The 14,872-nt window shown below is 36.8% G+C and overlaps 1 protein-coding gene across 2 annotated transcripts; it reads left to right on the top strand.

Annotated features, from left to right (window-relative positions):
* Positions 1–544: 544 nt before the first annotated feature.
* LOC141586532 (uncharacterized) lies at positions 545–14,508 on the top strand. Of its 2 annotated transcripts, XM_074407793.1 has the most exons (8): positions 545–834; positions 1,335–1,421; positions 4,362–4,456; positions 4,930–6,162; positions 8,927–9,805; positions 10,041–11,410; positions 12,162–12,602; positions 12,684–14,508. In XM_074407793.1, the coding sequence occupies exons 4-8, from the start codon at positions 4,956–4,958 to the stop codon at positions 13,902–13,904; spliced, it is 5,118 nt and encodes a 1,705-aa protein (XP_074263894.1). In that variant the 5' UTR covers positions 545–834; positions 1,335–1,421; positions 4,362–4,456; positions 4,930–4,955; the 3' UTR covers positions 13,905–14,508. The 2 variants fall into 2 exon arrangements, with proteins under 2 accessions (XP_074263894.1, XP_074263893.1); XM_074407792.1 differs by lacking the exon at positions 4,362–4,456 and having other exon boundaries at positions 546–834.
* The last annotated feature ends 364 nt before the right edge of the window (positions 14,509–14,872 follow it).

The raw sequence follows: 14,872 nt of genomic DNA, 5'->3' as shown, positions 1-14,872 counted from the left end.
TACAACGACCGCCATCCACCTTTAATCACCGCACGTCCGCAACACTTTCATTTTCCTAAATCGACTGCCCTAATCACCGAATCCATCTCTACAACCACCACGCTCTCCCCTACAACCACCACCATCCCCTGCGAACACTATCGTTGGCGACACTCTCCTCGATAGCCACCCGTCGACGACGCCCCATCACCCACAACCACCACATCCACCCTCTTTAACCACACAAGCCTTAATTGAATTTAAAAGGGGAGGAACGATTGATCGGAACCACGGCAGGGCTGCATTGTAACGGTTGCAAGGAGCGGGGTGGTCGTCGGGGATGGCGGTGGGGTGGTTGTCGGAGTATGGTCGGGACGGTGAGATGGTTTGAGTTTGTTTTTTATTTTTTATTTTTTATTTTTTATTTTTTTAAAAATGAATGATACTGATGGAATAATAGGATAAAATATTTGAAAAATAGTAAAATGGTGCGCGGAATTTAGCAAATACGAATAAAAAATGAGGCTGAAAAAATGACAAGGTAAAATGGTCATTCATGAGGACATGAAGATGGGGGTGGAGTGTTAGCAAATCACGTGGCGTCCAACTATCTTAACTAATTTTCCCCAAATTATTTCACTTTCCTAGGGTTTACTCTACTCCAACAATGTCGACAACTACTACTACTGCAATTTCTTCTCTAACACTCCACCCCATCTTCATACTCGTATTTTTCTCTCCTCTGTATTTCGACGACACGTGGAGTTCCGCCGCCGCCTCTACCGTCGGTATTTCCATTTGTGTCCTAACGAAACGACGTAGCTTTGATTGTTCTCGATCGGCTTAATTTCCCAGGTGCCGCTTAAATTTATGCCAAACCTTAGTTTTTTTGGAAATTTGTTCACTTTATCGTATAGTTCTACAATTAGGGTTGATTAGTAGGTTGCAGTAATTGGATCTAAGCTGTCATTTCTTTACCAGCTGTTTGCCGGGCCAAATTCCCAACCTTTGGATATTTCACTGAATTTGTAAGGAGTTTGTTAGTTTATTCACTTCACGAGTCGGAAATTAAGTAAAATCATGATCGGAAATGATATATATACGGTGTGCGCTTAGATATGTGCTAGGCAATATAGGTGGTAGTTTTGCAAAATAACAGTGTTTTTCATCCAAATGATTCATTTGCTTACTTATTTTATTGTTTGTGAGGATTATTTCAATTAAAGCTAAACAAATGATTGAGACGGAGGGGTAGTAATGTAGTATGTAGAGTACATTACTACATTTCAAGCAATTGAATGTGTATTTTTGAGTATCTGCTTAATCTATTTTACCTGTGTTACAAATCCACACAGGCCTACTCCAAGATATTGTGTTGCTGCTGCGTCTGATGTTATAAGTCTTCAGAAAGCTTAATACTCGAGAGCTCCTGTCGTGATGGGGTATGTTTTCCGTTAGTTGCTCTTGTTTGATTTTATTTAGTTTGCATTTGCATTCGGCTTTTGTAGGAGTTGCCCTGTGAGAATCTTAGGAAAGTTTCCCAGTTTGCTATTTCTGTTGGCTAGCATGTGTTTCCTTATTGGTATCTTCGTTTTAAAATTGGTAAGTGATTGCCTTTTGATTCGCTGTAGCAACACTTTTTCTAACCTGGTAGTATGAGGACCACCGATGCCGTGGTTGGTCTCCTAGCCGCATCCTCTTTTGCACAAAATAGTGCTACTTGGATACATAGCAGAACTTCAACTCTCAAGACATCGATGCTTAATGCTGGATCCACTAGCTCCATCACATCACTTGAATTCCAAAGTCTCCGACACAATGTCAAACGAAAAAAGTCATTAGCCCGTAGACATATTGTGATTTAAATAGAGATTAAAGGTGCCTATGATGTTAACAGAGCATGTGCGTGGTTGACTTGGCTATTTCATGGAACAAACATTTTTTATGACCTAACAAGGATACTTGAGTGTTGTATCTTGTCGGAAAGATGTGAAGTATATCCAATTGACATGAAATCACAATTTTAACCTCATTGTTGATTAGCATAGATGCATAGTAGAGATGAATAGATGGTTTCACTTCTCTTACACGACTAAGAAGACTTCCCCTTCCTAGGGATTGATTGAACAAGTTATTGCTTCGCCCACTTGTAATCTCCAAAAGTAGGACACCAAACTGTATACATCTGTCACAACAGCCATATCGTATTCTGCTGCTATGTATCCACTTCATCCTGAAAATTTATCAAGACCTTTCGGAGAGTATTGTGGTTTCTCCTAAACATCAGAAATGTAGATGTGGTCTACTTATTATAAAAGGTCTGACATTTAGACTTACAGCATTCCAATTATCTTAGTAGTCCTATTGGCTTGAGTTTGGTCTAACTTAACTAATCTTGCCAGGCCGACAGTCTGCTATATTTAGGTCGATCTCCTTATCTAGCAAGACATTACTCGTCTTAAGGTCCCGGTATATAATTGTGAGAGAAGAGTCTTCGTGAAGGTACAATAGTCCGCGTGCAATTCCCACAATGATCCTGAACCGTGTTTGCCAATCCAAATACTTGCGGTTGTTTGAACCTGTAAAACTAGCTTACACGAGATTCAGTCGAAAGATCCTTTCTCCTGATTTTTAGAGTTGATCTTGTCTCGTGTTTATCATTTTTAGAGAACAAAGAAATAAAATGTGTGTAGAGAATTAGTCTACCAAATAAGAATCTGCCAAGACTCAAGTTGGGTAAGAACACATAAACTAGCAATTTCTTCTCCTTGCAAATAAAATCCCAGCAATCTAACCAGGTTTCTGTGCTGCTGCTTGGCTAGTAAGTTGACTTTCTTTGTAAATTACTAAATTCTCTGTCAACTTGCGAAGATTCTTCAGATAGCCTTTTTTGGCGATTTCCTGTCCTTTGGGAAGCATTCCCTACCCAAACAAATTAAATGGAAGTGTCGATGTTAATTAAAATATTTACGAGTTTTATACAAGCAGTACTAATGCAAGGAAGAATATCGTAAGAAAGTATTTTCTTTACTAGTACCCTGCAAACTGGTCCAAATCCATCTTCACCAAGTCTTTTTGCGTTGGAGAAGTTACCAGTTGTCTTTCTTATGGTCTCTATATCAAACTGCTGAGCATCATTAGTGTTTCCATCCGCCTGGCTAACTGTAGTTGAATTAGTACTGAATAATGATTTAAGTATTTCCGCGGGAGGAGAAATCCTCATAAAGGCCGAGATTTTATTAACCAAACTACACAGTCGGGGTTTTTAACTCTGATCAGGATTCTGTTTTCTAATCAGCAGAAAAGATACTTGTGCATATCAGCTGAAACGTACAATGATGAGATTGTTTGAAAGGCTGTTCTGATTCTGTGCGGTTCGATCATATTTCAATTGGGTGTAAATAAATAAGCGAATTTCTGTTATTCGTGGCTTAATATATAAATGTAGTGGCAAACTCGGAAAATTTGTTTATGGTTCGCTTTAAAATTAATTTCAATGCAGTTACATAGAAAAAAATTGGAGAGATGTGATATGTAGTGAAGCCGCATAGCAGCTTCACTATTTTTCCTATTTTTTTCTTTTGTGTCTGTAGGTGGTAAAGAAATAGCAGCTTTGCCTTCGGTTGGTGATGTGGGCCTATTGGCGAGTATTAGTTTCAAATGAGCGTTAAAACGATAAATAATTTGGTAAATAACATTAAAAACAAAAAAAAGTTCTGTCAGATCCCTTTACGTGTTTTTGTTGACCATTTTATTATTGATTGTGACCCAAAGTGACTCTTTAATTTCGAATTTATTTTCATAATAAGCGTTCTCATTTTCTCTTTAACTATGATTTGTACCGGTTCTATATCCGTGTTCCGTGTTACCATAGTATTTTTAAATTGTGAAATGTCTTTTCAATTAATTTAGGCCCTCTCTCAGGAGTCAGGAGGCTTACTCAAAGATAAAAGTCAACTATTAATCCATCATTTTATATCATATACATATCTCCATCACCTATTGGGTTTAAAAGTTCTAAATAAAGCACCTAGAGGTGACCACGATGTCTACAAGTTAAGGACATAGTCCAATTGATACTAAAATCTAGATATTGACATTATGTGTGCTGCCAATAATCTTTTCAGAATTAGTCAAAATAGATGGTAATCTATTTGTTTGTACTGTTCTTTATGGTTTGGCCATAGTTCAGCACACTATTATCTGATGTGCTGTTCTGATCATGAAATGACAACCGCCTTAGTAATATGATATTTTTCTGTCTCAATCATTTATTTATCGTTCATTAATATACTACTTAAAGAATATGAAAGGTAAATAAATAAATAAATAGGACGGAGGTACTGCTAGTATTACCGAGTGTATTCTGAACATGTCTCCAGGTACAGATAGACAGCATTTATTGTGAGCTGAATGAGCAAATTTAAATTACCCTCCAGCAAACAAATAAACTACAAGTAAAGTAATCGTCTTTGAGGTGAGCACGACATATAGAACTGTGCTGTTGTGAAGTAAAATAAAAATATATGACTGCAACTTGAACAATTTAATAATGTTGTCAAGTTCAAAACTTCAAATTAAATGGTGTACAAGTAAAGAATATGCCCAGCATGATAAGTTGCAAGAACTTGAGAAACCAATTGCTTTGTTCGGTCTTCTTTGTTTCCACAACCTTTCCTAAGGTAAGTGAGTCTTAAAGATAATCTTGTCATTTGCTTTTCCTCAACAATGATTCTTATTTTTGTTCCTCAGTTGGTCTCTTTTAAGACGTGCATATCATTTTTTAAATTTCACTTCATATTTCCTTTAATGTTTTGCTAACCTTATTTCTGGCTTGTGTCGTGCCGGCTTGTCTGAGTATTAAAGCACAACTCTTCGTGAACAAAATTTTATGTTCTTGTCCTAAAATACTAAAATGAATAATGCTATTAATCTGTATTGGTTTCGTAGGAAAAGACACTTGAACAAACAGGAGAATGGCAGGAGAATGCAGAGTTGTTTTGAAAGTGGTGGAGCCGATTAAGTCCTTTGTGTTTGATGCTATTGGAGAGTATGTGCGTTACATTGGAAGCTGCGAGGACAATCTTGCTGCACTTCATAGAAGTCTTAATGATGTGTGCAATTTGAAGGACGACATCAAGAAGAAGGTGAAGGAGGGGAATGAGCAGCAGGAAGAGATTACAAGAGAAGCTGCAAGCTGGCTTCAAGATGTTCGGATTTTGGCAGAGGATGAAGAGTTGAAAGGTCTTATGTATAAGGATATTGAGACAGCGAAATATGTGGTGAAAATGATGGGGAAAGAGCATCTGAAAAGGCGTATAAGCAAGGATAGTGGGATGCAGGAAGTGGTGGTGAAAGTGATGCAGAAGCTCAAGGAAGAGATCGAGCATTATTATGAGGACGACGAAATGAGACAAATAAGGGAAGTGGACTATAAACACGTGGCTGAAGTAGTGGTCGAAGTGATGAAGGAAACTATTGAGGAGTTTAAGAAACTTATGAAAGAGGACAAGATGATGACGTTAATAGCCATGAGAACGTTAAAGGGTAAGGACTTAGATAAGCTAATAAAAGACGATCCAGAGATGGAGGAGATTGTCAGGGAAGCTGGGAATGTAAGCGACTATGAAGAATGCCAGAATCAAGAAGACGAGGAATCCAATGTTGGCGAGCCTAAGATAGATTTGGCAAGTGGGAGTAATAATAAAGTTAAAGAAGCTGCTAAGAGGCTGTTTACACCTCTTGCCAATCTGGTTACCCCTCTTGGAAAATTAATGGACGATGCCAACTTTAATAGGGTTATGCCCGAAGCTGGGGGTATCAAGTTAGGGTTGGAAGTCATTGATGGACTATTGATCAAGGGTCTCGGTTTGAAGGAAATGGAGAACAACACTAAACAACACAGGAGTTGTTATTGTTCGATCTCCTTCTGTAATGACTACCACGGCCGCTATCAAACAAGCAAAACAGCTGAATTCATGGCCAAACATATACAAGATGACTATATAAGACACTTCCCACGAGAACCACTTACTCTGCATATAAGAACAGTAGATTTGAAGTCCATTCCTACACAATTCCTTGTGGTCTTGGATTCAAGGACCAAAATCCTGAACCAAATTTTGGATCGCCTAAATGATGACGAAGTTTGTGCCGTGGGTCTGCTTGGCATGGGAGGGATAGGTATTTATTTCTTTTCAATTGCTCCCTTATTGTTGTTTTTAACCTCTTATATTTTTTTTTTCTGTTTGCTTCACTCTATAGTTGCTACTGCCTGTTAAGACTTATGTAAAAATGAATAAAGTTGTTGTCCCAGACAACGGCTTACAATTAGACATTACTTATTTTGTCCCAATCATTTGTTTGCCTTTTTTATTCTTTGTGAGATTATTTTAATCAAAGGCAAACAAATGATTGGGACGGAGTGAGTAGTTGTTAGTCTCGATTTCTCGTTTAAATTATTTGTCGATAGCTTAATTGACATGTTTAGGATGGAAGGGGTAATTTGGGTAGTTCACTAATATTCTCGACAATTTGAAATAACCTATTGTTTCCCCTCCTAATCTGAGCAAATATTCATCGTAGCATTTCGTTAAAATGTCCCTAATTTCCTATCCATCAGAAATTTACATGTGTTCTTATTGGTCTTTTAACCCCTTATTTCATGTGTATACAGTAAACTACTCCCTCCGTCCAGTCTATTTGTTTACCTTTACGCGCTTTTCGCGAAAGATCAAGGAAAGAGAAGGGGATCATTGAGGGTTATTGTTAGGGTATTACAAGTAGACAATAATGGATGTAGTAGATCTAATTACCCATTAGAAGTGTTCCTACTTTAGAAAGGGAAACAAATAAATGAGACACCTAAAAATAGAATAAATAAACAAATGACCAAGACGAAGGCAGTAGTACAGTAGTATTCTAGCTCAAAAGGTCTACAATCCAGTTTACGGGCGGCTATTCTAAATCTCCACAAAAATAATTAGATGGAACAAAGCAATTATGAAGTATGATATGATATGATGATAAGACTTTTGATGATTAGGTATCAAATTAGATAAATTATGTTTTTGTTGTTCACCCTTGAAGTTGAGAGGCAATCATAAAACATGCAAAGCTTGATCATGAGAAGAAAACAGAAGAAAAAGTGGGAGTACTTAATAATTTATAGAGGGTGAAAACTGAAAAGGTAGTATTGTTTATAATTAAGTGGTCTCATATCATGAGACTTCGTACAAAATTTGTAATTTTGTTTTGTGAATGAAACTTAAAATACCATAATAATATAGATATAAATGAAAGACATTTGCATTTTCCTATAGCAATAGATGCTTTATCATCAGGGTCTGATAAGATTTGACTATTTTAAGGCCTAACGCGAGGAACGAGTTTGGGGTCCTTTTCGCATAAAAAAAAAAATCATATTTACCTCTTCCTCCCAAACATATAAATTACTCCCTCCGATCCAGACAAATGGTAACATACCTTATTTGGCATAAAAAATGACTAACTTACCCTTATACCCACTACCTATTTACAACTTTTCCATCCACTCACCCACTCACAATTACACATTTCATTTCATGTGGTCCCAACCAAACATTCCAACTTTACCCCTAACTTTTCCACCTTTTCTTTAATAACTCAATTCTCCCTATGTTACCATCTGTCTGAATCGGTGGGAGTAATAAATAATAATGTTTTTTTATGAATTTTTTTTTTTTGGGGCATTTTTAAAGCAAAATCATCAATTATATTTTCAACATTTATATTTCTCACATTTTTTTTTTCTTAAAACTTCATATATCTAAATTCTAACCATGAATGTAACCTTTTTAGGTCATGGACTCATGGCTGTTTGCAAATAAAATTTTATCAATTTCAACTTTGAAAAATGTTTTTCACAAATAAGGTAGATGAAACTCATCAAGGCTTGCTTGGAATGAGAATAATTATTAAAGGAATAATGAGAGCTAAAATAAGAGGAAATAGGAGGAGATTGGTGCTTTGTGGTGGTTATGGAGGGTGGAAAGAGGAGGTGAGGGAGGAATTGTTACCTCCATATGAAGGTAATGCATTACTTGGGGGAAGAGGTAGGGAACAATTACTCCCTTAATGGAGTGACTATTACACTATATTTCCCCATTTCTATCCATTTCTATCTCCAACCCCATCCCTTCCCTCCATTTTTTAGTTCATTTTAGCTCTATTACTCCCTTAATAATTACTCATTCCAAGCAAGCCCCAGAAGTATTCTTTTGGGGAGAAGGATAAGTGATTTCCCTCTTTTTTTATGCCGTATAAATTTAGATAAGAATATAAGATAAGTGAGTATTTTTTCGGTTAAGAGAATACATACCCAAGTAATACAGATCCCAAGTAAATCTGCGGTTTTCGGCCAATTCCAATAAATTTTTGAAATTTTGTAGGAAGATAGATTAAAATTTTTTATCTTACGAGGCCCCGTGCCCTTGTGTATTATCAGTTAGTCGGTATCCGTTTAGTAGCTAATACTGGTCAAATACTCGTACTAAACTATTTAGATAGATGGGGCAATCGTTTGTTTTTCCCTAGATATTATTCTTGTCTCATCTATGCAAGTAGTAATACTTGACTCGTTTTAACAATAAAAATGAGATCTCATATTAAACAAGTATTTGTGGTGTATCATATCAACTAAAAATACGGAGTACAATTTAGCATAAACAAAGAACTAGCAATGGAAAGTAAACTTATGGCCGGAGGATTCATATCCTTAAAATATCACTCTCGCCAAAGATTTCAGACTAATGTAGTATGGTAGCTAATGTGCTTATGATTAACCTACGTAACTAGAGTAAAAAATACGAGTGTTATATTTAGCCATTTGAGTTGGGAAATGAAGATTGATTGGCTGACTGCATTACTTGTTTTCATTTGATTAATATCTTCCAACAATTATGAACAGACAAAACAACACTGGTGAAAGAAGTCCTAAAGAGTGTTAAAGATGCATTCACCATAAAAGTAATGGTGGAATTTTCTGAGGCCCCAGATCTTGTGTGCATTCAAGCCGCCATTGCTGAATCCATTGATCTACCTTTGCATGATATCGACGACGTTGCTCAAAGAGCTACTAGACTATATAACCGACTACTCTCAGAAAAAGAGAAGAAAATACTTTTAATCTTGGACAATGTTTGGAAAAAGTTGAATTTATATGATGTTGGGATTCCATACACATGTAAGCTTTTGCTAGACAAAGAGGTTTGCAGAGTCATGGACATACGAGACGTTAACATACTTGAAGTGAGTATGATGAATACAAATGAATCTAGACAGCTCTTCAAGCCCCAGGCCGGATTTCAAGTTGACGTAAGAGAATATATAAATGTGGTTGAAAGATTGTTAAGCAAGTGTGGAGGCTTACCCCTTGCTATTGCCGCAAAAGCCAATTCGCTGAAGGATAAAGATTTGTCTAGCTGGGAAAAACTTGCAGATGACTTAGAAAAGCCTATTTCAAGTCAAATTAGTGGTGATTATCGTCATACCTTCTCAATCATGAACATGACTTACAAGTTTATACAACCCGATGAAAAAAGATTGTTCTTCTTACTTGCTTGTTTATCCCCCCTTGGGTCAAGTGTATCAATTGAAAACCTAATGAGATATGGCATGGGTTTAAACTTGTTTGGGCATGTGAACAATCTTTCTGAAGCCATGGACAAAGCGGTTAAATGGGCTAATGAACTCATACTATCGTCAATGTTGCTAGAAGGTGATGTCAAAGGAGATGTCAAGATTCACGATATCGTGCGAGACTTTGCAATTTCATATGCAGCAAAAGGTACGTCGTATAGAATAACGCCAAACATTCTATTTCCTCACAAACATAAGGAAGAATTTGCTTTTTAAAGTTTATGTTGAATTTTGCTTGTTTTTTAACGACTTTTTTTTTGCGTTGGAGCCACTCCTACATATTTGTGTCTAAAATATTTAAAGCCTTGAAAGTCATTGCAAAGAGCGCCACCCACGGGAAAAAAACTAAGGTAATTGTTCATTATTTATGATTTCACTTGTAGAGGCGAAGCACAAGTTCATGGCAGAGGCCATTCCCCTTTGGCTGGATGATGAGACCTTGAAAAATTACACTGTTATGTCATTGACGTCTAAGAATGATTATTCTCGTCTTAGTGGAGTAGAGGTTTGTAAGCTTCAAATTCTAATAATGAAAGGTGACCTGTGGCGGGACTTTGATGACTACTTCTTCAATGGAATGTTGAATCTAAAGGTTTTAGTTGTTTCAAACATGAACTTTCAACCTAGTTTACCAGAATCAATGCGTAAATTAAAGAAGCTGAGAACGTTGTGCATGGAGGGTTGTGCGTTGGGAAATATTGAAGTAGTTGGTGAGTTGGTAAATCTTCTTGTTCTTAGTTTAAGTGGATCATTTGTGGAAAACATACCCAATGAAATTGGGAACTTACCCAAACTTCGGTTACTGGATATGGGTGGATGTACATCTAGTAAGTTACCACTAATTCCCACCAGTGTCTTAAAAAAACTTTTCACATTAGAAGGACTCTACATTTATGATAAGAAGCAGTCGGTTTACGTACAAAAATCTGAATATGAAGAAGCAAATGGTATTGTGAATATTAGGCTACCCTACTTGAATGTACTTGAGATGAAAGAAGTGGATATAGAAGAACTTCCATTTGATGGCCAAACTATCAAAAATTTAGATAAATTCAGAATCTCTCTTGGGAATTACCGCTTCACTCTTGGAAAGGGTTTCCAGAACTTTTGTCGTTCCTTACATCTTGCGTACATTGACGCGAGTGGGATTTTAAAAATGAGTTGTCTCAAGCTATTGCTTAAGAAAGCTGATTATATAAAGATTGTGGAAAGTAGAAATTTTGAAAATGTTGTCCCACTGTTGGACCAAGAGGGGTTTAGAAGCCTAACAGCTCTTCACCTTTTTATGTGTCATGATGTCAAATGCATCGTCGATGGACGCACGTTGAATAACATGTTAGTTTTTCCATGTCTCCAATCACTAACACTTCACTCATCAATGAGTGTAGAGATAGTTTTTCCGTATCTCCAATCACTAAAACTTGACACATTAATGAGTTTAGAGATGGTGTGTAATGCCGATGTTTCACCACGATCATTTTTTAACCTACAAACTATTAAACTATTTCATTTGGATAAGTTACTGTATGGACTACCTCTTGTCCCACGTAATGTGAAAGAGATACATATGTTTCGTTGTGGAAAGCTCGAGTTCATATTCCATGAGGATGAAGAAGTACTGGCTACGGAGCTACCTTTTCTAAAAACATTGAAACTCGTTCAAATTTGTTCTTTGTTAAGTTTGGTTGGGCCAAAAGAGTTTTCTAATAGCCATGACGCTTGGCGGAGGCCTCGACCTTTTTTTGGCGGGAAGGTATGTTCTTTGTTTTTCAGACTCTCTTTACCCCATTTAAATAGTCATCTTTTCGTTTTTACCCTTTTTTTTGGTGGGAAGGTATGTTCTTTGTTTTTCAGACTCCCTTTACCCCATTTAAATAGTCATCTTTTCGTTTTTTCTCCCCCCAATTAATTGTCAACTTTCTTTGATAGGAAGATATGTTTTTACTTAAATTATTTGTTTCCTTTCTAAATTGCCTTATTGATACGTGAGAAATTATATATTTACTCTTCACCGTGTCCCTTCATATTGTATAATTAAAATATACTCTATCACCCTCATTTGTTTTCCATATTTACTCCACAAAAAATTCTACCATTCATTATTTTGCTACTTTTGATTTCGATAGCATTTCATATGCATAAATGGATGACTTTTAGAGCCTAACATGTACTCCCTCCAATTCGTTATATTGTTCCCATTTGCTTTTGGCACGATACTTAAGAAATACTATTAAAAATGAATAAAGGACATTGGTGGGGTTGATGTTAGGAGAGAGAGATGAATTAATATGAGTTAAATAATGAGTTGTGGGGCCAAAATAGTAAGAAAAGTAATAAAATAGGAGTAAAAAAGTTATGTGGGGTTTGATTATAGGAGAGAGAAATGAATAAAATAAGAGAAAAAAGTTACTAAAAAAGGAAAGGGGAACATTACCTGAATAATCCGTTTTGGGAAACAGGGAACATTATAGCGAATTGGAGGGAGTATCTTTTAAATATTGCAGATTGGATTACCATCCTTGGAATTGTTTAAATTGGTACACTGCGACAGTGTTGGTAAATTGTGGAACAAGGAAATTCATACACCTGGATTTCAGAATTTGAAGAATATAGAAATTATCAGCTGTAAAAAGTTGTCGAATGTCGGTTCACCTTCTGTATTTTCTAATCTTGTACAACTTGAAAACCTACGTATAAGAGACTGTAATGAGATGCATGAAGTCATATCTCATGAAGAAATAGAAGAATCGGAGCCTGATGAACAGAGTATCGTATTTTCCCAGTTGAAGTCCTTGGCGCTAGAAAGGTTGGACATTCTTGAGAGTGTCTACGGAGGACGATCCAAACTCGAGTTCCCAAAATTAAAAACGTTGATTTTGGATGACCTTTTTAGCATGAAAATGTTTGCCAAGTTAGAAAATTCTTCAGCCTTGTTTAATGAAAAGGTAACCAGACATCTGTCAACCATTGTTTACATGTACATGTACTTCATAGTTTATTAGCTAACGGAATTACTCTAAATGTAGATTGATTTTCCATGTCTGGAAGAGCTAAAAGTGATAAGTGTGAATGATGAAGTGAGGGGACTGTGGGATAAGCAATCGTTTACGACGAAGTCAAATCCTGCTCCGATGTTAAGACAACTGGTGCTTGGCAGTTCAGTAGGGCTGCGACAGATCCCAAGCATAGTCTTGAAGAATCTCTTTTCCCTTACACTCACTGATTTTGATGGTGACAAAGTTGCATTTTCATCATCAGAGTTAGGGGAGAAGGGTCGGTTTGTATGGATATATTCACATCTGCCAAATTTAGAAGAATTAAAGGTTGAGAGTAGCAAGTCATTGGAGGAATTGTTCGAAAAAGAGGACAGTGCTAATGGTGCTTTGGCGTCATTTTGCGGGCAGGTTAAAACATTAACGTTGAATTTCTTGCCATCACTGAATCTCATACCTCTGCATCTCTTTAAGGGTATTGCTTACCTCTTTTTGGCTGGATTGAAGTGGAATTATTTAATTTCAGCTCATGTCCTTGCTTCATTACACCAACTTCAATTTCTGTCAATTATCGGTTGTTCCAACATGGAAGCACTTGTGTTCAACGTTGATTCGCAAATCAAGCTCCCTAGTCTCAAGAAGTTAGAATTATACAATTTGGAATCTTTTATAGGCATTTCTTCCATGCCGAAAAACGAAGCTGCCCTAATTCTTCCATCCCTTGAAACACTTGTAATCACTTACTGTGTCAATCTGGAACACTTTTGGCAAGGCTCAATTTTAGCTCCCAGATTACAGGACGTGTCCATCGACAATTGTAAGAACCTGCAACACTTATTGGTAGGTAATCCAGAGGATGCAATCGAGTTGCCGTCTTTGCAAAAGGTGTCCTTTCAGAACTGCTTTAAATTAAAGTCCATTTCAACCGGGTCTCTAACAGCACCCAAATTAAGAGAGGTGAAGCTTCATTACTGTCCCAACATGCAGTGCTTTTTCCGAGGAGACCGAAATCATGATGGTGATCTACAATTACTTTCTCTGGAGGTTGTGGAAATCTCTAAATGTCCTAAACTCCACGAATTCTCACTCAGACGTTTAGTGGCACCTAAATTAACTCAAATTGAATACGAGGAAAAAGAGTATTCAATGCTGCCATTTGACGACCTCAACCACTTCCTTGCGAAAATCAATCCTGTTAGCAACTCCAAAGAGGTGGAGTTTGAGAGAGATGATGAAGAAATTAATGAGGATTGATTGTTTTGTTTTCGAGACATCATTCTCGTAAAACCAGGAGGACAACGAATACTATTAGAGACTCCAAAGACCAGGAGGATTTCTAATAAAGGTGTTGGTTTTAGCGAAGATTGATCTATTTGTAAAGCAAACCCTCTGGCGTGCCTCAAGTTTGGTTGGTGTGTTGTGCTGGTTCTATTCGTGTGCGTGGTATTTCATGGTGACGGGTTGTAAACAGGTGCATATGGTTCAGTCTAAAGGGGAGCACAAATAAAGGTGTTGTTTTGAATATTGCAATAAGATGTTCAGCCCTGATGAGAAACTGCAGATGAATTAAAGACGAACAATTTCAGCAGTCGTTTGCTAGTCGATGTATTGATGTTTACTGTTCTTTTGACTTTGATGTGGTTGTTAGTTACAGTTTCGTCTCTTCTGATCTTCTTTGTATGAATTGGTGTTGGCATTGTTTTTTATGTAAACGTGAGACGCGAGGATTTAGAAGTTACAGTAGTCCGTTTGCAATGGCAATAATGTTCCTGAACACAGTTTGTGCTGGTATTGTGTAAGTTGCGGCTCACTTTGGAGATTTATAGTTCATACTGTCACCCTGATACACTATTCAGAACATTATTAGTCATTACTTGATAAATTAACATGCTTTGGAGTACTTGATTTGCTTGATTGTCAATATTGAATTTGTATTAAGATTATGAAGAATCGAGATTCTATATTCTCCATAGAAGTTTAGCGGTTAAGCAGTACGGAGTAGTGAAAATTCCCGTTTTCATTGGAGCTAGATGTTGCTATTCTTTGGTTTTGGAATGTGATCGAGTAAAGGATACTCGCTCACTAAGTCACTAAACCGTCTTCTTATATCATGCCAGTCTCGACTTATCGAGTAATTGCGTGTGTTAAGACAGACAATTAAGACGGCTTCATTTAAAATACCAAAAGCAACTTAAAAGATAAACTTTCTATCTTTATTTTTA

The sequence above is a fragment of the Silene latifolia genome, chromosome 6 (genome assembly GCF_048544455.1).
Source record: "Silene latifolia isolate original U9 population chromosome 6, ASM4854445v1, whole genome shotgun sequence".
Taxonomy (NCBI): Eukaryota; Viridiplantae; Streptophyta; class Magnoliopsida; order Caryophyllales; family Caryophyllaceae; genus Silene; species Silene latifolia.
Note: the sequence above shows the minus strand (reverse complement) of the source record. Positions and strands in the feature narration are given on the sequence as shown.